Source organism: Triturus cristatus, chromosome 7 (genome assembly GCF_964204655.1).
Source record: "Triturus cristatus chromosome 7, aTriCri1.1, whole genome shotgun sequence".
In the NCBI taxonomy this organism is placed as follows: domain Eukaryota; kingdom Metazoa; phylum Chordata; class Amphibia; order Caudata; family Salamandridae; genus Triturus; species Triturus cristatus.
This window is the reverse complement of record NC_140590.1, coordinates 1,597,578,181-1,597,599,673: the sequence shown is the minus strand read 5'-3', so window position 1 is coordinate 1,597,599,673 and position 21,493 is coordinate 1,597,578,181. Positions and strand designations below refer to the sequence as shown.

Below are 21,493 nucleotides of genomic sequence, written 5' to 3'. Positions count from 1 at the left end.
ACATGATTTCTCCCTTTGTGTTTTATGGAACTGTAGCAATGCTGATTGTTTTATCTCTAATCATTTGCCTGCTTATGTTAGCCACAATACTGCATCTTAGAGCACATAGTTAAAAATAAACATTTTAAAATTGTCCATGTCTGATTACTCACGTTGTGGACTGGTACGAGAATAAAAACAAAAGTGTTCTTGATTCCCACCATTCCTGAGAGTACCCTAAGTCGCTTTTTCTGGGTTGTCTAATCATTGGTAGCTTCGCTGTAGTACGGAGAACGAATGAAACACTGATGCTAGTCGGATAAGGGTTCTGGGTACTGAGGTGAATTTTTGGTACACCACAATTCACTGCGGTCCTGGTTTCCTGTGCGTAGTTTTGTGCATGAGCAGAATCCCCGCAACAAATCCTAATGAACAAGTTCCTGCCTTAATTGGATCATGGCTCGTCTGTTTGCGAAATGTCCTTTTTGTTTCCTTTCCTAACAATTGTAATGTTCTATGATTCTTTGTCTTACCTTATTACGTAACGTTCTGCCTTACCGTGTTAAGTTACTTTCTGCTAGCATCTGTGTACAATTTTATTAGCCCATCATGCTAGACTCTCTTACCCTTTCCTCAACGTTCCCCTACTTTGTTCCCTCCTCCATTACTGTGAAGCGCTCTGATACCCTTCGGGGTCTTGTTCGTGCTATACAAAACTTTAAAATACATAAATAAACTCAGCATGTTATTGACAGCGGCGTAGGGTTTCAGATATAAGTTGCACTATTGCTAATATAGCATCAATCAGAGATCGAGGGTGGGAGAAATAAATAATGTGCTGATTCTGCAACAAACTTCCAGTCTTATGATTAGGGTTGCCAGCTCATTATTTTGATGTCTCAGACGGTACAAAAATAAGCAGTCACCTAAAGCCATATTTCCAGCACTTATCTGTGCATACTTCAAACATAAATTGAAAGCACTTTTAATTGTGTTCTAGAGCTGCCTGAATGATCCATAACTGATAATTAAAGGGAACAAAGACAGGAAAGTCGCATTACAAATTAATACAACTTTTTTATTTATAACCCTATTTAGTGTCAAGAGGAAGTCTTTGCAGCCTCTTTAAGCATTCATGCCTGGCATTTTTCTTTTGGCAACTGTACTTTATATTCCTTTTCATGAAATGCATTCTCACACTGCCACAGTAAATGTAATACACAAATGTAAGGAATAGGTAGAGTGGGGGCCCAGGGGGGTACTGGAACCAGAAGAAAAAACACTAAGCCTTAGTAACCAGTTTACAAAGGTATGTAAATATGCAAATGATCTTTAAAGAACTGCGAAAAACCTGGGCACAATTTTATTAGCCCATCATGCTAGCTTCTCTTACCCTTTCCTCAACGTTCCCCTACTTTTTTCCCTCCTCCATTACTATGAAGCACTCTGATACCCTTCGGGGTCTTGTTCGCGTTATACAAAACTTTAAAATAAATAAATAAACTCAGCATGTTATTGACAGCGGCGGAGGGTTTCAGATATAAGTTGAACTATTGCTAATATAGCATCAATCAGAGATCGAGGGTGGAAGAAATAAATAATGTGCTGATTCTGCAACAAAGCCCTATGCGCCTGGAGTGAATGCTGTATCCCAGTACCGCAGAGAAGGAAGGGTTTTAAAAGAATGCTTTATTCTCCGTTTCAATACCTCTCCTTTAGTCTCATCAGCTGAAAATGTTCTATTCCGTGCATCTCCTCTTGCTGGACAGAGCTGTTGTGTATGATGATAATGCTCCATTAGGAATTCTAAATGAAATCCTTGGAAAATATGTACTTTTAATTCTTTTGGGCTTGGAAAATATCCAGAAGCTGCTAATGCTGGGCTGCAGAAGCCCGCGCTTCAGCTTTATCACCCAAGGTCAGCCCACCATGCCCAACCTTTTTGCCCCCTGTGGATTCCGTGGTGATCACTTACAGATCACTATCAGGTGATCATACCTTCCAGTCTTTTCGCATTTACATCAAACGCCGAAAATGGGGGATACCACTACGGGGGCCTGATTTTTTCGCACGGACGGGGAGGTCAAAAATAGAGGTTCTCATACAGACCCGTCTCAGCACCTGGTTTTTAGGTCTCGCCTTGCTATCGTGTAAGCGATCGCAAAGCGAGACTATTGTAAAGGGGCATTTCAAAGTGCTTCCCAAAAGCGGATTGCATGGCTAGCACGCGCACAATCACGCGCATCGTGCCGCCATGCAATCCGCTTTGGCATCGCACTTCAAAGGGTCCGCTCCCCCGCCTGGAATGCGCTCCCCCGCCAAGCGCGCGCGCCACGCTCCGCCGGGCTTGTCTTGTTTTCTGAGTCAAGTTGCCCCCCTAATAAAGATATGACGTGAAGGCTCTTTTAGTAATTCGGCCCTCTTGAAGCGGAGCAAACTCATGTTTGCTTATAATAGCACCGAGAGCTCGCACCGGTCATCGTTGGAATTTGAATACAGACAATGCACGTGCACGTCCCCTTATTTTGCTTCCCTCGGTGAAGGAAGGGAGGTCCCCCAAGAAGAGCTCCTTTCATTCATTACTGTCTGGTCAGGAAGCCGTCTGCTTTTGGCTCGCTATCTGTAAAACATGCCTGCCGCGCACTTTTTTTTCCTAAATCACTGGCGGTTACGGGAAGCTCCCTTGTTTATCCAGGGGTTCTCTAGGCGCCGACTAGCTCGTCTCATTTTACATTTTGTTGTGCGTGTTCATTTCTGTCACACGCCACGGTGCGCCTGGGAACAGCTCTGGACCTGCCAATTCAACAAATATTTTTCTTATCGTTTTTTTTCCAATGGCTTCGCGCCTTTGTAATTAATCTTGTAGGTTTTGGTGGGCAGGCTGTCTAGAGCTTGCCCGCGAGTGCACCGTCTTTCACATTTCTGTCGCACCGCTCCCTTGTAACAGAGCTGCGCCAGCGAGCTCGAGGCACTGACAACCTTCAGTGCAGCATCGGGGACTCACAACTTCCCCTTTCTCCTCAGAAATGCCTCTTCTATACCCTGTTTAAAAAAAAAACAACAACAAAAACTTACATTTTATCTGTTCATTGGTTTCAAAAACCCCTGCTGATGGCCTGCCATGTGTTTCTCTGTGCTTACCTTATTCCTCCGTAGCGCTGTTTTCCCTCCCCCCCGCCAATACGCTTTGTGTGACAGAGTAAGGCTGTCCTGCCCGAAGCTCTGATCCGACACTCTGCCTTCTGCCTCTAAACAGGCCGCTGTTGTTCTCGACACCAAACGTCCTCTTGATCATCGACTCACTTTACTTAATGCAAACCGCCTATTGTTTACGGTTGAGAATGTTTGTCATTCATTCAATGCCTATTTCACTGCTTAAAAATGATGTTCCAAATGTCTAGATCGCTCTATAGTTCTATTGGTTTAGTACAATTTATACTATTTTTGTTTTAAGACATAATGTCAAAACTTTATAAACGAGCATCTCAACACTTATTTTCTTTAAATGTCTACATTTTATACTAACCCATTTTACAACCCATGTTCATACCCCTACAAACTCTCTCTATCTGGTGTCGTCTTGTTAACTTGTATATGTTAAAGTGCTCTGCGTAGGGTCGGATGTACAGAATGTAAGCTAGTGACTATTGTCCTTGTGTTACTAACCACAATGTCAAGCATTGTGCCATCAGAGTTTCTAATATGTGTGAAAAGTTGTCTGCACATTTATAAGTCTGAGTTAGGGACTGTCTAGTCAAGGGTGACTCCATTAGTACAAAGGATGAGACATTTATTGTTTTACTAACACCTTTGGCCCAAATTTGTTGATTTTTTTTTAAGAAATGGTCCCTTTTTGATGACTGAATAAAGCTAGGTGAAACAAATGCCACCTCCAAGGTCCACAGCTGGAGTTTGGAAAGCTTTGTGGGGATACATATCCATCTCTAGCCCCCGCCACCACCACCACTAACCAGCAGCGGGCTCCGCCAGTGACAGCATCGCAGAAGGACTAGCAAACTCATTCCATGCAATACTCTGCTAAAGGCACATAGGAGCCCCCATCTGGCAGCTCCTGGGATAACATGTTGGCAAAGCCCGGGTGTGCAAAAACATCAAAGACACTACTCTGTGAGATGCGAGCTCTTTGGTATTGAAAGCATTTGCAATGCAATAGGTCTCGCATTTACACAACTTTAAGCTATTGGCAATGTAAATGACAATGCCTTTTATTTATGGTTTAAAAACGAAAACAAAAATAAAAGCCATTGTCATTTACAATGCCAATAGCTTAAACTCCCGTAAATGCGAGACCTATTGCATTGCAAATGCTTGTTTAAATTGCCAGAGCACCAACATGACCCGGCACACTTAAAGCCCCGAGTACGAGTTTTAGAAAGATCCAGCCTACCTTAATTTGTTTGTAACTGCTCTCATATTCGGTTGTGTGTAGCAGTTTGTCATTTTTAGGTCAAGCCTAGCAGTGCGCACACTGTATTCACTTCTATGGGCTTTGGCCACACCCTCGCTGCCAATTGGTTTAAGTGTGTGCCGTTCTGAAAAGCTTTCTGTATGGTTTATTGGCCTGATCTGTCCCTTTAGAATCACTGCAGTATGGGCTGCTAACCCCTGCTCATCCTCCACCTTAACTTATCCATGTGGTTCTACTCAAAGGGGGTTTTCTGCAGGCGACATTTTCTCAGCTTCAGTCGTACCATTGCAGCGTGACATCGAGTAACTGCTGCCACCCTCCTTGCTTCCCTCCAAAGACTATCCACGTCCGTTCCTCATAGTCCTTTACCACAGCAGCTTATCCATCATCCCTCAAGCGCCTTATTGGCTGCCTTACAAGGGGTTTGCCCCTGCCCCCCTCCGGAAACCAGCCTCACCCACCCCCAGCGCCACTGAAGCCAATCGCTCAGCCCCATTCGGGTTGGACCGAGCAGCAGGCCAGGCACTAGGCGGATGACTGTAGCCCCCCACCCTCCACAGTCATGAGCGCCCTGGCTCACCTCTGTAGCTGAATGAGTGGGAATTCGTTATTATTATTATTATTATTAGTGAGTTTTATAACGCGCCTGGTTACCCTTGGGCATCCCCGCGCTCATCCAGAAAGAAACGCCATGACATGAGGCACCGGTATTAAGCAGGAAACAGGTGAGTTTTTAACAACTTGCGGAAACGGAGGAAATTTGATTCCAAGCGTAAGTGCAGTGGAAGGGAATTCCACAGAATGGACACATTAATGGAAAACCTTCTACCCCCAGTTCTTGCTTTCTTAACTCTCATGACCTGCAGCAGATGTTGATGTTCTGAACGAAGGAACGAGAGGCCTTATAAGGTTGCACCATATCCCGAAGGATAGGAGGGCCTTTCCCCTGCAAGATTTTATGGGCCATGCAGAGTGCCTTAAATTTCACCCTCTCCCCAACGGGAAGCCAGTGCAGCGCCTTCAGCGCAGGACGAGCAGACTGACGCCTGGGGAGATCCATCAGGAGCCTGGTGGCCACGTTCTGCACTTGCTGTAATTTATTTAGGGTGGACTCTGGGGCCCCCAGAAACAGCGCATTACTGAAGTCCAGCCGGGAGATGATAAGTCCCTGAACAAGTAACCTCCTAGAAACCACTGGGAGGAGAGGTAAAATCTTACGGGCCGAACGGAGCAGACCAAAACACACGCCTGCGGTCTTTTTAGCGTGAGTCTTAAAGGTAAGGTCCTGCTCCAACCACACCCCCAGACTCTTGATCTCCTGTTTGGGGGTGGGAGCCGCTCCCAGGCAACTCGGCCAGCTACTCGGAGACAGGGTAGGAGGGGAATTCCCCAATATCATCAATTCCGTTTTGGAGCCGTTAAGCTTGAGTGCTGAGCTACACATCCACTTGAAGATCTTATCCAAGCAGGTATGCAGCTGATCGGGATGGTAAGATGACTGGGGGAGGCCTACCACCAGCTGAGTATCATCAGCATAGCTGATAATCTTGATACCCAGGGGCAGTATCTCATTCTCCAGGGGAGCCATATAAATGTTAAATAAGGTGGGGCTCAGCGATGAGCCCTGTGGCACACCACACTGGAGAGAAACCGATGAAGATTTCGTATGGCCTTCCCACACCTCAAACGTTCGGCCAGCCAAAAAGGAAGAGAACCACTTCAGGGCCAGCCCGGAGACCCCCACCCCCGACAGTCGTTGGAGAAGCACTTGATGATCCACAGTGTCAAATGCCGCACTGAGGTCAAGGAGGATCACTGCCACTGATCCCCCTGTGTCCAGAATGCTCCTGGCATTCTCCACGACTGCCAACAGGGCAGTATCGGTCCCCTGACCGGGACGAAAACCCGTTTGGGAGTCACCCAAAAGGGAGTTGGACTCCAGGAAGCCCGAGAGGCGCCGATTGACCAACTTCTCCGCTACCTTGCTAAAGCCGGGGAGCAGGGAGATAGGCCTGAAGCTGGCAAGGTCAGCGGGGTCCAAGTTAGGCTTCTTTAAGAGAGCCTTGACAACCGCTCCCTTCCAGCTCGGGGGCACTATTCCTTGGGCAAAGGATAAATTTATCAAATCCGTCACTGAACCACCGATGATAGAGGCCACCTGCTTAAGATATTTCATTGGTGCAGGATCTTTAGGCGAACCACTTTTCATGGTCGTCAAAACTGTGAGAACTTCTTCCTCAGTGACCGATCCAAAGGAGGCCAACTCCGCTGTCCGCGCCCTGGACGGAAGCTCCAACTTACCATCAGAGGAAGTCTCCTCGTCTAACCGAGGGAGTGATGAAAGGATGTTATCTATTTTAGTTTTAAAGAAGGAGGCAAGTTCGGAGCATTTCCCAAGAGGGTCAACATGGAGGACTGGAGGTTCGGGGGCTTTTAGAAGTTCCTTGATAACCCTAAATGATTCTTTTGAGGAGTTGGCCGCCGAGCCTATTCTCTCCTCAAAGAATACAGATTTAGCCACCCGAATGGCGGATTTATAAGTGCTTAGTGCCGCCCGGTATTCTCTCCGGATGGCTTCGCTCCAATCTTTCCTCCAAGATCGTTCCAATCTCTTGCAGCCCCTTCTCAAAGTTCTCAACTCTGATGTGTACCAGGGCGCCGATCCCACTCTCTTACCCATTGAGAGTTGTTTCTTCTTAGGGAGGAGAGCATCAAGCGAGTTGGTCAGCCATATATTTAGCCTCTCATCGGCGACTAACGGATTAGACCCAAGGGAAGGCCGGGACGCCTCCAAATGGGCCGCCCAGGTATCCACTGAGAGTCTCGACCAAGCTCTTTCCATCGTGTATACCCTGGGAGCCGATATGGCTGGAGCATCAAACTGCCACTGGGCAGGCACCATAAAATGATCCGTCCAAGGCAAAGCCAGCGCTGGAAAAGCCTTGAGGCAGACCGAGTTCGAAAATATGGGATCCAACAAGTGGCCCTCCCTATGTGTGGCACCGGAATTAGCCAAGTTAATCCCCAAGGCTTGAAGATCACTTTGTAGGTCAACTCCCAAGGAGTTGTAAGAATCATCAAAGTGGATGTTAAAATCACCCAGGGCGATAAAATTGCCAGTGGAAGAGGCAAGAAGCGCCGCTGATTCCAAAAAGGAATTAGAAAACTTTCCCATGGGCCCAGGGGGACGGTAAATCCGAAGGCCTGTCAGAGACGCCGTGGGTGACAGTCGAAGAGAGAACTGACAACTCTCGCAGTCACTAATCCCTCCGTCCTGCGCCTTACAGACTAACGAATCCCTATAAAGGATGGCAAGCCCTCCTCCCCTCCCCACAGGCCTATCCAGATGTGCCATTAGAAAGCCAGAAGGGAGAGCTCTGACTATATCCGGACCCGAACAGGAAGAGATCCAGGTCTCGGTTAGAAATAGCACATCCAACTTATGGTCCAATACAAGGGAATTAATTTCTGTGGCATGACTAGGTACAGACCGGCAATTCAGCAAAGCTATAGAAAGCACAGAATTATCAACGGACATACACCGACCCCCACTACATGTCCCACACGGCAGGAACGGTAGATCGCCCGCATTGACATACCTACAAGGTACGGGATTCGTGAGCCGCCAGGACATTAGTTCTTCACTCCTGTACCCAATACGAGTGTGGCCCGGTTCCCCATGAGCGGGGATAGCAGCCAGCCCTGAGCCCGTCTGGGCCCGGACGGGCACAGACGGGCTGAACTCTGGCGTAACTCCGGCGTCAGTCCGGCGTCCCCGCTGCGCGTGACCGCTGCGCGTAAGCATGGCTGCCTAAGTAGTCTCCAGCCGAGGTGGAGAGAGGACTTGCTGGCGCGCTGGGACCCACTCACCCAAGATGGCCGCCGCGAGTCAGGGGCGAAGGTTCCGCAAAACGCGGTGAGATACAACAATTAAGGTGCAGGTGTGATGGCAGAGGTGGGGGTATGCGTGGCCAGGCAAAGAGGACCAAAGAAAATTCTAAAGGTATTTCCTAATTAAAATCCCAAAACGAGTAATTAAAAACAGACGCTGCCGCAAAACAAGCGCTGCATGAATAACGTTCGCGCTGGATTAGTGCGCGCTGCCCAATCAGGCCTGCCTAAGTAGTCTCCAGCCGAGGTGGAGAGAGGACTTGCTGGCGCGCTGGGACCCACTCACCCAAGATGGCCGCCGCGAGTCAGGGGCGAAGGATCCGCAAAACGCGGTGAGATACAACAATTAAGGTGCAGGTGTGATGGCAGAGGTGGGGGTATGCGTGGCCAGGCAAAGAGGACCAAAGAAAATTCTAAAGGTATTTCCTAATTAAAATCCCAAAACGAGTAATTAAAAACAGACGCTGCCGCAAAACAAGCGCTGCATGAATAACGTTCGCGCTGGATTAGTGCGCGCTGCCCAATCAGGCCTGCCTAAGTAGTCTCCAGCCGAGGTGGAGAGAGGACTTGCTGGCGCGCTGGGACCCACTCACCCAAGATGGCCGCCGCGAGTCAGGGGCGAAGGATCCGCAAAACGCGGTGAGATACAACAATTAAGGTGCAGGTGTGATGGCAGAGGTGGGGGTATGCGTGAGATCAAAGAGGACCAAAGAAAATTCTAAAGGTATTTCCTAATTAAAATCCCAAAACGAGTAATTAAAAACAGACGCTGCCGCAAAACAAGCGCTGCATGAATAACGTTCGCGCTGGATTTCCCATTTCTTTGGTGGCTTTTGGCCAAGCAGCGCCGCACCTCTCCTGGGGCTGCCGCATCTCTTAGCAATCTTCACCAACATATGCTGGGGACTTAAGGCTGCACTCTCCAGGTCTCCTCAGTTCCTCCACCATGCAGCGCTGCTGCCACAGCCGGCCCAGATGAGGCCGCAGCAGCCAATGCCATCCTAGCCCCCACAGAGGCCTAAGGTGCTATGCAGTAGCCCAGGCTCAACTGCACCACATGGTGCTCGGTCGGGCCAGCAGCACCTCCTCAGGGACTCGTAGCCCCTACATTGATTGTCAGCCCTTGGTCATTGACATGGGACTGCAGGGGGAAGGACTCCAAAAGTCCGGCGTTTGGGCTTCAAGCTTGTGCAAACTATACTGTGTAATATCCCTCTAGACCTATATTTCTTTTACTTTTTGTGGGTTCACATAAAGAAAAAACACCGACTGTGTGTATTTATTTTATCTGTCATATTTATTTTTTTAAATTTATTTTTCGTTTTTTACTTACTTTTATACATTCTTCTCTTTTATACATAAAATTCTTCTCTTATTACAAAAAATCAAACTATACAGAATTAATCATTATTACTTTTTGTGTGCACAACGCTATTTCCAAAGTGCACACATATGTAAACAATTTTTACAAATCAACTAAGTCTCAACATTGATTTGAGAAATATCCCCACAACGATCACTCCTCTAACCATACTGCATACATGTCACTTTCATACAAAACATTCATACTCCACCCCAGAAAGGCACCAACGTATGTACAAAACTAGCCAGGCAGGGGCGAATAGCTCAGCCCTCTGTTGCGATGCACTGGGGTGTATCCCTCAAACTGGTCGACGCACATTTCGGTGGCTCAATCTTCTTTTGTTGCCACCTTCCTCAGGACCTGTTGTTACGTATTTTTTATCATGGGCAAGGATGGGGAGACTGTTTCTGTTCTATGTTGGTATTGGGGTAGCAATAGTCTTTTTCTGCGAGAATTTGTCGTATAGTTCCCTTCTTTAGTCTTGATTTGGCCAATGCTTAGTCGGTCTGGGTCTCCGTCTTAAAGTTCGGAGACGATGAGTCGTCACGTAGTTATTATTCGGAATCTTGTCTCGCGAGGCACAGTGGGGAAAACAACCCTCAAATGGTCTTTGTATGTCTAAATAGTCTTTACTTTTCCTGTTGGCTTTTCTTCAGAGTGTGTTCTTATTTCTTTTTTCTTTTCTTTGCAGGCTACAACATTTACCACTTTCTGCATGGGGGTTAATGGTTCCCTTCTCGTTAGGTGCTCTGCCGGTAGTGACGTGTATCCACTCGTCAAAGTTCCTGACGTGACCCAGCTTGTGCAACCAGCTCCATTTACAGCTGCTCGCGCATGTGATGTGGGGAGGTGGGCAAAATGTGAATCACTTCTTCAGTCCTGGGATAGGTTTGATCTTGTCTTCATGTTCTATGGAGCTGAAGTAGAACTGTAGGCACATATTTCTGACAATTCAGTCTTGAATTACAATAGTAGATTTGAGACAGGCTGATGAATTATTTTTAGGATGATGTAACTCTTTGGCAAATCAGCCATCATAGATGATGCAACGTTGTGAAAATAGACGAGTCTTACTGATTCTGAACATGTGATGAAACACGGCCTTCACTGAAAGCTCTTGACCTGGTTCACCATAATGTTACTGCAATGTACCAGCCAGGTGGCCTTCACACTGTTATTCCCTCAGTTAATGAGCTACGTTTCATCTGCATTACTTGTTTTCTGCACTACATTTGCCCCAAGGCAAAACCAATATTAGGAGCAACGGTGGATCACATGCCTCAAAATTAGAGAGGGCATGGAGAGGACTAAGTCAAGAAAGAAAGAAAACTTCACATAGATATAAGTCATTGCAACATTTTGTTCCTAAGAAGATCACCACCTTCTCAGGTCGTAAGAGTGGTCCTTGACTTTCCACCCGCCAACGCCTTTCAATTGTAGTAAATTATGTCAGGGGGGTGTTATGGCTCACACCTCAACAGTTATCAAGGTGAATAAAGATTTGATGTTCCCTTAATAAGGGGAAGAACAAAAGTCATTTGGACTTTCACCGCCAGTACTCTGGAAAACAGCAGTTCAAGCTATCATCCAGTAGACCATACAGGCCTACACGACATGTGCCACACACGGTGGTTATAGTGGTAGGGACGACATGGACTTCACAGGACTTTATGGATGTTAATTGCCATATTTTTATCTAAAACATACCTTTTCAGTTGGCTTGATTAATGTTTATTTTTATGTTAGTCGCACCTAGAATATTCACAATCATAAACTTCCAGGGAGCCCGCTTTGTAAAGCAGTAACGAGCTTGCGTGTGCCAGTCTATGATGTTGGCTTTAGATGAGCTGTCACCGCTAAAACTTTGCAGCCCATTGCAGCAGCCGCTGAAACTCTTGGGGTTTACCTAGTCCAGAGTAATGTTTTTACACCTCTGTCCTACTGCAGTAGCTCAGTGCCAGATTAATCCTTGTGGAGGAACCTAGGCAGTCGAAATTTCAGTTTTTAATTTTACCAACCAACAATTTTAATAAACAACTACATTACATTAATACAGTATTTTCTCTATAGAGTCTTTAATGTAAAATGTTCGTTTTTTTGAGGTGATTCATTTTTTTCTATCTTTTGGCAGTGGCACATGGCTCGTGGGTGGCAGGCAGAGGGGGTCGCGAATGCAGGAGGGAGTGCGCATAATAAAAAAATATATATACAACTTACCTTGGCGCCAGGTCCCGCATCTCTGCTTCTGCTCTCCTGGAACTCGAGGAACAGGAAGCAGGCCCCACTGACCAATCAGAACACTGCAATGCAGCGTTGTGATTGGTAAGCATCCAGGAGCTCTGACCAATTCCAATGCTGCAGTGCAGCGTTGTGATTGGCCTGAGTGTCCTAGTTGGACGCTCATCAAGGTAATGGGGCCTGGGCATGTTCTCCACGCAGGCTGTAATGCAGTCTGCATGAAGAACGGGGAAAGTGCGCATGACTGGTTTGGGCGGCCCGAGAGTGCGGACCAAAAAGTAATTGCGCACTTAGGAGTGAGCAAACCACTCCACCCCTTCCCTGCTCCGAGAGCAAAGCAGCCCTACTCATCCACCCGCAAAACTGAAAGTTATCATTTTAAGTTTCTGCTTCTCGCACTGCTTGAAAGCAGTCGGGCGATGCTCCTTCACCATAGCAGAGGAGCCGCCACTGTCTTTTGGAAACAATTTAAGAAAGCTTGATTGCACTTTTTTTCCAAGATCAAATCAATATCATTTTGATCTGTTGTCACAGGGCCCCTAAAAGGAGTGGGGCCCATAGGCCGGTGCCTACTTTGCCTATTTGGTATTCCGGAACTGCAGTAGCTGCAAAACCAGAACTCACTCGCAGAGCGCCTACGATTTTGGGTAGAAATGCATGGAAAATGATGGCAGTTCCGTTCAGTAAAGTATTCACCTTTATTAGAGACAGACTTTCTGTGGACTTCCAACACCCACAATCTGTGGCTGACTGGAAGAGGAAAAAAGAGCCTGTGCTGTTTCTCAGCTTCTGTTAATCCTGATGTGTTTTCACAAAGTTTGGTGAAAGCAAAGTCAATACAGAATCTTCCTCGCCACGGGTACATTTTGTGATGTTCTCCGACGATAAAAAGAAAAACAATATCTAAACACTGTAAAATATTCACTTTGCACAGAAAGAGATACTGGGAGTATAGGAGAAAACATAATGTGCGCCTTAACAGACCTGAGATTAGAGTCCTATAAAGCATCAACCCTTTGGGAATTCACTTAAAATATTGCATCTGCTTACTCCAGGAGCAGTTTACATGGCAAAGCCCTACTAATCACTTAGTTGACATAGTGTGTTTCACACACTTGTAGAACCCTGGTAGTAATTAAACAAAGCGCTGAAGGCCATTTAGGAACGGGCAGTATCTGTGCCTCTTGCTATAAGTGCATACACATGGTGGCCATTAACAAGTGCCCAGTGGCGCTTTCTTTCCCCTTATGTTTAATTTTCTATGGGAACCCTGTTTCTGCGCGAGTTGGCGAGGGGAGGCAGGATAAAAGTGAAAGTGACCTCATGAATAAGGAGTCCGAAATTCATGTTAGCTTTGACATAATATCCGACAGTGCCCGATGGGCTGGGTCTGCCACATTAGTGTTTGGGACTTTTTTTAACAGTTTGTGGGCCTGCTTTATGGCTAGGTGGGCTGATTTTTATTTTACTGTTGATTTCCCTAGTACCAGAGGCATTGCCTGCAACAAACACAAATCTATGCAATTTCTCCCATACGCTGCAAAATACCCTTAGAGCCTATCTTTACTAGGTAAAAACTGGGATAATTGGCAAATGTGGGCCACTTTTTTTTAGCTATCTGGTTCACTAATGTGGGCCACTTATTTTTGGTGCCCGGGCCTATTTTTTGCCCCTGACCAACCCGACCCAAGGTGATGCGAACGAGTTACCTTTATGTATCTGATGTGCCATGTAGGACTGTCCATGACCCCCTTTCACTGATCTATTTGAAGTAATACTGCCTTCTTGTGCATTCACTGTCCATTCCTCACTAGTTTCCACTCTCTGCTGCTCTCACTTTTGCCCCTATTCCCTTGTCTGGTGCTTCTAGTGACTCTTGCCTCCGAATGATTAGCGGAGTCTTTTGCGCAGTTCCTTGTCTGACTCTCACCCGTTCCTTTCCCGTCTGATCTGAGTATTAAAGCCCAGTGAGTTTGTGGTACACATTGAATTAACCTGGTTATCTTCCTGCCATTCATTGCCTTTTTGTAGCACATCTCTCTGTCTAAAGCTCTCCCTCTGTCTCTCCAACCACACAGCAAAGTCAAGTGAAACCAGGAATGACTGAATGGGGCTAACCTAAAAACCCTCTCTGGATACTGTGTATTACACTTGTCGTCATTATATAAGCTACGGCTGACAGCTAAACACTACCTTTACGTCAGACCTAAAAATAACTAGGCTTATTCAAAACAAGACCTGCATGGTCCATTCCCTTGAAATGCAGAATCTGAAAAACTCCAAGAGACATCTGTCCCCATGTTTTTATATCACCGGGGACCCCTCTTGAACCCCACATATAGTACTTATAAGCCACCAGTTAAGACGGACAGCAAGAAGGAGCAGGCATATGAGCAACCGTCTTGCGGGGCCTAGTCAGGTGTATGTGCAGGGCTAGTTCTATGGCAAAACAACATCAGATAATCAGCAAGCTGGCAAATATTACAGGAGTTTCAGTGGATCCAGTCGGTAGTGCATAAAAGCCCATTGATTTTCTTGTGAATCTTGCCAGCATGCTTGTTATTTGATGGCTTTATTTCCTCTTCTATGTTTCTCCCTCGTCTGGTACTCCTTCACCACCCTTTTGGTTGGATGACTGTACCCTTCCTCTTCCTGTATGTTTGTCCCTCCCCTCGTGCACTGCTTCACCACCCTTTTGATTGAATGACTTGTACCCTCCTTCCTCATCTACGTTTGTCTCTCGCTTGCTGCACAGCCTCTTCACCACCCTCTTGATTGGATGACTTGTACCCTCCTCTTCTACTTTTGTCCCTCACCTGGTGCACTGCTTCTTCCCCGCCCTTTTGATTAGATGACTTGTACCCTCCTCTTCTTCTATGTTTGTTCCTCCCCTCATGCACTGCTTCTTCACCGCCCTTTTTATTATTGGATGACTTGTACCCTCCTTCCTCATCTACGTTTGTCTCTCGCTTGCTGCACAGCCTCTTCACCACCCTCTTGATTGGATGACTTGTACCCTCCTCTTCTACGTTTGTCCTCTCCTCATGCACGGTTTCTCCCCCCCCCCCCCCCAACACCACTCACTACCAGCCCTACTCCATTGCTCTGCTGCTATTTAGTTTTTGGAGCGCCCAGCGCCTGTATTTTGCTACTCGGCTGCTTCGTTAACAAAATGCGCTTACAAGTATGTTTAAAGGAATTACTTTGTCTACCTCTCCAAGACTGGCGGGCATGCATCATCAGGCTGGGCGGCTGTAGCGTTATGACGGGTAAACCCACAAGGGTGATGACACACCATTGCCTTTCGGAGCAGTGCCCATAAAACAACATTTTATTTTATGAAACCCGGGGAAGGGAAACGTAAATGTAACGTTGTTAGAATAATTTTTCATGGAAAAGAAAGTCAGTCCATGAAATAACCTCCCAGCAAAGGTGAGGGAAAGGAAACAATAAATGAAATTCAAAAGCCTTGCATATAGAACAACAGAGAAACTGGCATACTGCATGGACGTGGCGAGCTGTTGTCAGGTTCTATGAAATATCGCATACCAATGCATCGATAGTGACTAAGAATGGAAGGACTTACCTTCTGCTGTCTCGGGCACTTGTGCAGAACCCTGTGCAGTGTTTGTCATCTCTGACTGAACAGGAGCACCTTGGTGGATGCCGGGACAGCGAGGGGCTCGGGTCCCTCTCAATGGATCGCTTGCCTCTGTAGCCGCCCCTGTAGCTGGACAGCCCGTAGGGCACTGTTCGCCTGTGGAAGAACAGACAAGGGTTCAGGACTGGAGACAGGTGGAAGGCCTTAGAATGCACTGCTGATGCTTATTACACAACTAGCAAACTCTGCTTTGGATTTAAGTTTTACAAGAAATCTTCATTTGCTACACTGTGATATTTTACAGGCCCTGTGAAATAAAAATACTATGGCCAGTCAAAATATCTTTACAGACACTGTATAGTCAGTGGCGGCTCCTCCACTAAGGCGGAGGAGCATCGCCCACTGAATAAAAATAAAATGATAATAACTATTGTTATTATCATTTTATTTTTCCTATATACTTTAGTGGCTCTCGGGGCAGGACGGGGCTGGCGGAGTAGGGGGAGGAGTGGTTTTCACTCCTGAAGTGCACACAACTGCTTGTTCTGCCCTCTCGGCCCATCCAAGTAGTCCTGCACCCTTTGCATGTCCCCCACCAGGCTGCATATTACACAGCCTGGTGAGGAACATGCCAACCCTCCCAGTTCCCGTCTGAGCGCCGATCCACGGCGGTCAGACCAATCACAACGCTACATTGCACCATTGTGATTGGCTATGGGAAGGCTGGGAGGGTGGGTGCTTCCTGCTGCTGGCCAGTAGTGCAGGAAGATGACAGAGGACAAAGGAGAGGCGGTGGCCATTTCAGGTAAGTATTTTTTATTTTTTTCCCCTACCCCACTACCCGGGCGCGGTAGCAGCCGCTACTGTGTATAGTCCGATTTTCTGCGCAGCTTGTGTGTACCTTAGAAGATAGGCACCAGTTCCTCTAGGCTGGGATGTGGTTTACGATGCAACTTAGGGGCAGTGATTCACTAACTGGATGTACACTTGAGTTAGCTCCAGAGCTGGAGAGCTTCCTGGGTAATTTGATAAACCATAATAGAGGAGCCTAACCCTCAGCTTATACATTTATTTGTTTAAAAAATGACCCCAAATAAATTTTCTTGACTTACTTGTCACAAACCTTCTGCATTTTAATATAGCTTATGGGCTTAAGGCACTTATGGAAGAGATGTTTGTGCACCCCACAATGTCCAAGGTATAATTGAGGTAAGATCACTTTGGGTGTTAATGCACTTGCTAAGGAGATCTGTGTGCAGTCTAGGCATTGGTTTAACTCATCATAAAACATCAGAGGGTTAATGTCCCTGCTGCAAAGTATAACGTAGCATGCAGTTCACAGATCTGAATATTATGTAGATAGTTTTGTTGGTTACTGCTTTTGTTACAGATATCCTTATGTTACCTGCAGATCATACTACAATTCTCATCACATAGTGCAATGAGTTATGAACCTGAATCAAGGAGCTGCATGTAAACTGCAACAACCTTATTGGTTTTCTTTCAATTAGCTAAGGTTGCTTCAAAAGGGTTCCTTAGGATAGTGATAAAGACGTATTAGTACAGACTACCCCAACCACTGCATTACTTAGAACCCACACGCGTCATAAAAATTAACTTCATTCTTCCACAACAAGCGCTCTTAACTTAATGCCCTACAGTATAGATGATAAAAGACTTGTATACCTTGTAAACCCAATTGCCTTATATAACATTTCCTGTATAACAACTACAGCCCCATCCCAACTTTGGCTAAAATATTTTTAAAAATTGAACACCTACAACTCTGCAATCACACTGATCAATTCCAACTCTTCGACCAGTATCAAACGGGATTCAGACTGGGTCACAGCACCGAAACCGCCTTGGTTCACATTGTAGATGATGCTTTCCGTTCTCTCGATCAGAACAAATCTTGTTTACTAATACTACTGAACCTGTCAGCGGGATTCAACACTGTCAATCGTGACACACTTCTGAACCTATCAGAGCTTAGGATAGGTCTCTCCAGCACGTGTTAAAATGGTTCTCCTCATTCCTTCACAACCTATCTCAGCAGGATCTAATTAACCACACTCTTTCCGATCAGTCACCAGTTCATCTAGGCGTCTCCCAAGGTTCCACTCTCTCCCCAACACTATTCAATCTATACATGGAACCCTTAACCAAAATCCTTAAACTCTCTCAAACCTCCTAAAATATGTATGCAGACGATACCCAACTGTACATGAGAGTCACCTCTCCCGATGACATCAGAAGCCATGACTAAAGCACAGCACTGGCTGACTCGCAACCACGTCAAACTTAACGCCCTTAAAACAGAATTCCTTCTGATCTCTCCACCCAGTATCAACCCTAGGATCAACGACTGGCTCCCGCAGCTTACTGCTATGAACTGCACCCGACACATCATCGACTCAGCTAAATCAGTAATCCTGGACAATGACCTCTCCATCCAAAAGGACATAAATGCCGCCACCAGAGGGGCTAACTATCAACTCCATGCTCTAAGAAAACTAAAACCATTTCTTTCCACTGAAAATCTCAACACGGCGGTTCAAGCTCTTGATCGGTGATTAACCTTTCCAACTATTGTGTATCAACTACAGAAATGTCGGTCCTGTCTAAAGGTTTGTATTATGTACCCACGGCCCCATTGAATAGCTTTATTACTAAAATAGAGCTGCATGGTTTCTTTAGGAAAATACGGCTACGGCACTTTTCATAAAACTCCCAATCCTACGAATGAAAGCAAAAGGCCAGCAACACCACTACGTACACCTTCCACATTTTCGCCACCCACGCATATGATGTCTAACAAAATCCTTGCATTTGAGCAAGTGGTGATGCGCAATGTATTGAAATTGTATAACAAAAAGAAGTATATAAAACATAACATCAGCAAAGAAGAAAGATTGAGCTTAGAAACACTAAACAGAATCAAGAAGTAGTGATCAAGCCAGCTGACAAAGGGGGTTCCATTGTCATTCAAAATAGAGAGAACTATGTTAGTGGAATACAGACACAGTTGCAAGTAGCTGAAAACTACAGAAGAATATCTGGTGACCCAACCAAGGAAGTCGTGAAACTTATACACCAACTAACCATGAGGGGGCTAGAGGAAGGATTTCTCGGTGAGCGAGTGTTTGGGTATCTCAATCAAAAAGATCCAGCATTCCAACTATCTATACACTCCCAAAGGTGCATAAAGATAGGGACAATCCTCCAGGAAGACCTATTGTGTCCGGTTGTGGCTCCGTCTCAGAGCCTCTTTTTCAATAGTTTGACATCTATTTACAACCATGGGCCCCCAAGACATAGAAGACTTCCCGTTTGATGATGAAAAACAACTATTGGTTACCCTTGACGTGGCCTCGTTATACACAAGTATTCCACAGACAGAAGCCTTGGAAATAGCCCATTAAGTTTTAGAATGCAGGGAAAGACCACACTGGGTACCGACAGAATTAATCATTGGTCTATTAGAAGTAGCTATGACCAAGAATTTCTTTACATTTCAAAAGAAGTTCTTTTACCAAACCAAGGGAGTAGCTATGGGGGCTGGGTTTGCCCCAGACATAGCGAATCTGTACATGGATCACTAGGAGGCCAAATACATCTACAATTCCGATAACTCTTTCATAGAGAATATCACTCTAGGGAAGAAGTATATCGATGATGTCCTCTTGATCTGGACAGGTAATTCTGATGTCCTAGAGGAATTTTGTGGGTGGCCTAATGGAGAATCAAGAGTTATACAGCTTACAATGGCATATAGTGAAGAACAGATACATTTTCTAGATCTCACAATAAAGAAATTGCGGCGTATCCAGAACTCCTCTGCCAGACTTATCCTGGACATCCCCTGCCGAAACCACATCTGCGGACACCAGGTGTTAGATAACTGCAGTCCACTACATACAAATCACTGGTCATTGCAGGTATCTCAGTAGGATAGTTATCCCCAGCTGGTGCATTGGGCAAGCACAGTTCGTCTCACTTAGATGGTTCCACCTGCTATCATAGGGAGTACTGTTGTTGCAGGGAGTCTGCTCAGGAACAGAACCATGTTTGGGATCATCGAACATTGGCATGTAGGGACTGAGTCACCATACCACCTCAGTACCTATGAGAACGAGTCCCATTAGCTATAGTGCCTCACTTGCTCTCCTAACCTTACCAGAGAAGCAAGTGAATTAGCGCCACAGAACACAATACTCCCGACCCTGTTGAGGATCACGGTAACAGGACACACCCTTTCGCTCTCTCACTGGCACTCGTCCACAATAAGATAACCATGAGACACGAAGTAAGTTTAGAATACTTTTTTATACTATTGTGCTCTGAAATGCAGTATACATGCCAGAATTAGAAAACAAATGCATATTAACAATACTGTTGGCACGGTTAAGAAACCGTATACCATGAAAAGCCCTGTAATCATATAGGAAAGAGGAACCTAAACACCCTCCCCTGCTACTGAAGCTAAATGATTATATATATAAAAGATCTCTGTGATTAGTGGTGGACCCCGTTCCTTAGCATATACAGCAGACGCGCTACTTCTCAGCACAAGCAGTGCTCTTGTCTCAGAACTCTCGTTCCATGTGTGTGTTTTTGGTTCCTGTGCTCATCTTTATGACAAGACGTGTGCAGATACACAACAGCTGCCTTTTTGTGTTATGTCTAGGTGCTAGTGTCTGGCCAAAAAGAATAACAAGGGATATTGTTGATTGACCTTGTCTATGATGTTCTGATCAAATCCCAGGAAAAGAACAAAACGCAAAAAGATATGCAGGTTCTGTGTGAAAGTACAATGTGGCACAAAAGCCAGCGTGTTTATATTGTAACCTGTGCAAAAGTAAATGAGGCCTATAACGTGCACAGTTAGACTAACATAGGAAGAACTACAATGGGCCATGGAGGAAACACACAACACTAACATTGTTTTGTATTACAGTGCAAGTGGTAAAAACTCACACTCCACCCAAAATTATACCACCATTTTACCAGTTTAATTTTGTGCGGTATGTGCCTGTGGCATTGGCAGATATCTCCAGGACCTGCCCCGTTATGGTTGATGAAAGGGGAGCACAAAGGATGTAGGAGATCACGTGTTCCACTTTTGCAGAGCAGAGCAATTTCCAGATACTACTTTGGGAAGGCCAGGCTGAGGGTATACTGCTATGAGCCTTTTCAAGAGAGACGTTTGTGTAATCCCTCCTTATGGCCTGTATGTCAACACCTCAGGCGTATCTGGCCAGGCAGTAAATACTATGCACTGAGGCTCCATATTTCAAGCACCAGAGCACACTCCAGTGATAGACTTTCCATTATTAGCTGCAGCCGCATCATTTCAGACGATTCACGAAATGAACGTCCATTCCCAAGAGATTTAATTTAATTTCCTAATTATTTAAACTATAAAACAAAGCTCAGAGTGATAGATGTTGATGGCTTCAAGCAAAAATTATTTCATCACTATCCTTGGTTCCTCTCACACTAAAAGCAACTGAACACAATGGAAAAAGTCAGTATGAACAGAAACCCCAGAATCTCACAAGGAATAGTAAAGTATTGCTTGTGGTATGGACCAGTTGAAAAGGAATGCTCAATAACTATTTTTGAATTGATCAACTAAATGTTATCTCTTAAAGCTAGTCCATTATCTTGTTTTTTTCACGCAGCTTCCAATCTGTTTTCTCTATTTCTTACTATGTTCTGAAACATGTACTAGCAATTTTCACTGGTTTGCAACTCTGCATTGAGTATTTATAATGGTGCTGTAATATTACTAAAACAGAACGCCTCTTAACCTCCGGCAAAGCTATGATTAATGTTGTATATAGTGCAGGCTCAAAATATATTATACCTGTGCAGAAGTGGCATTTCAACTACATTCACACATAGCAACACTCAAAGAGACCATGTACATATTTTCTCCTATTTAGGCAACCATTCCCTACATTTTGTGTTGCAGCGGTGGCTTTCA

General features: G+C 45.5%; 1 protein-coding gene across 1 annotated transcript in view; it reads right to left on the bottom strand.

The window, feature by feature from the left end:
• EDN3 (endothelin 3) overlaps positions 1 to 21,493 on the bottom strand; it is a 429,809-nt gene that overhangs the window by 52,426 nt on the left and 355,890 nt on the right. Inside the window, exon 3 of the mRNA XM_085619462.1 lies at positions 15,487 to 15,657. Within this exon, the coding sequence (XP_085475588.1) occupies positions 15,487 to 15,657 (171 nt within the window). The remainder of the gene's footprint in view (positions 1 to 15,486; positions 15,658 to 21,493) is intronic.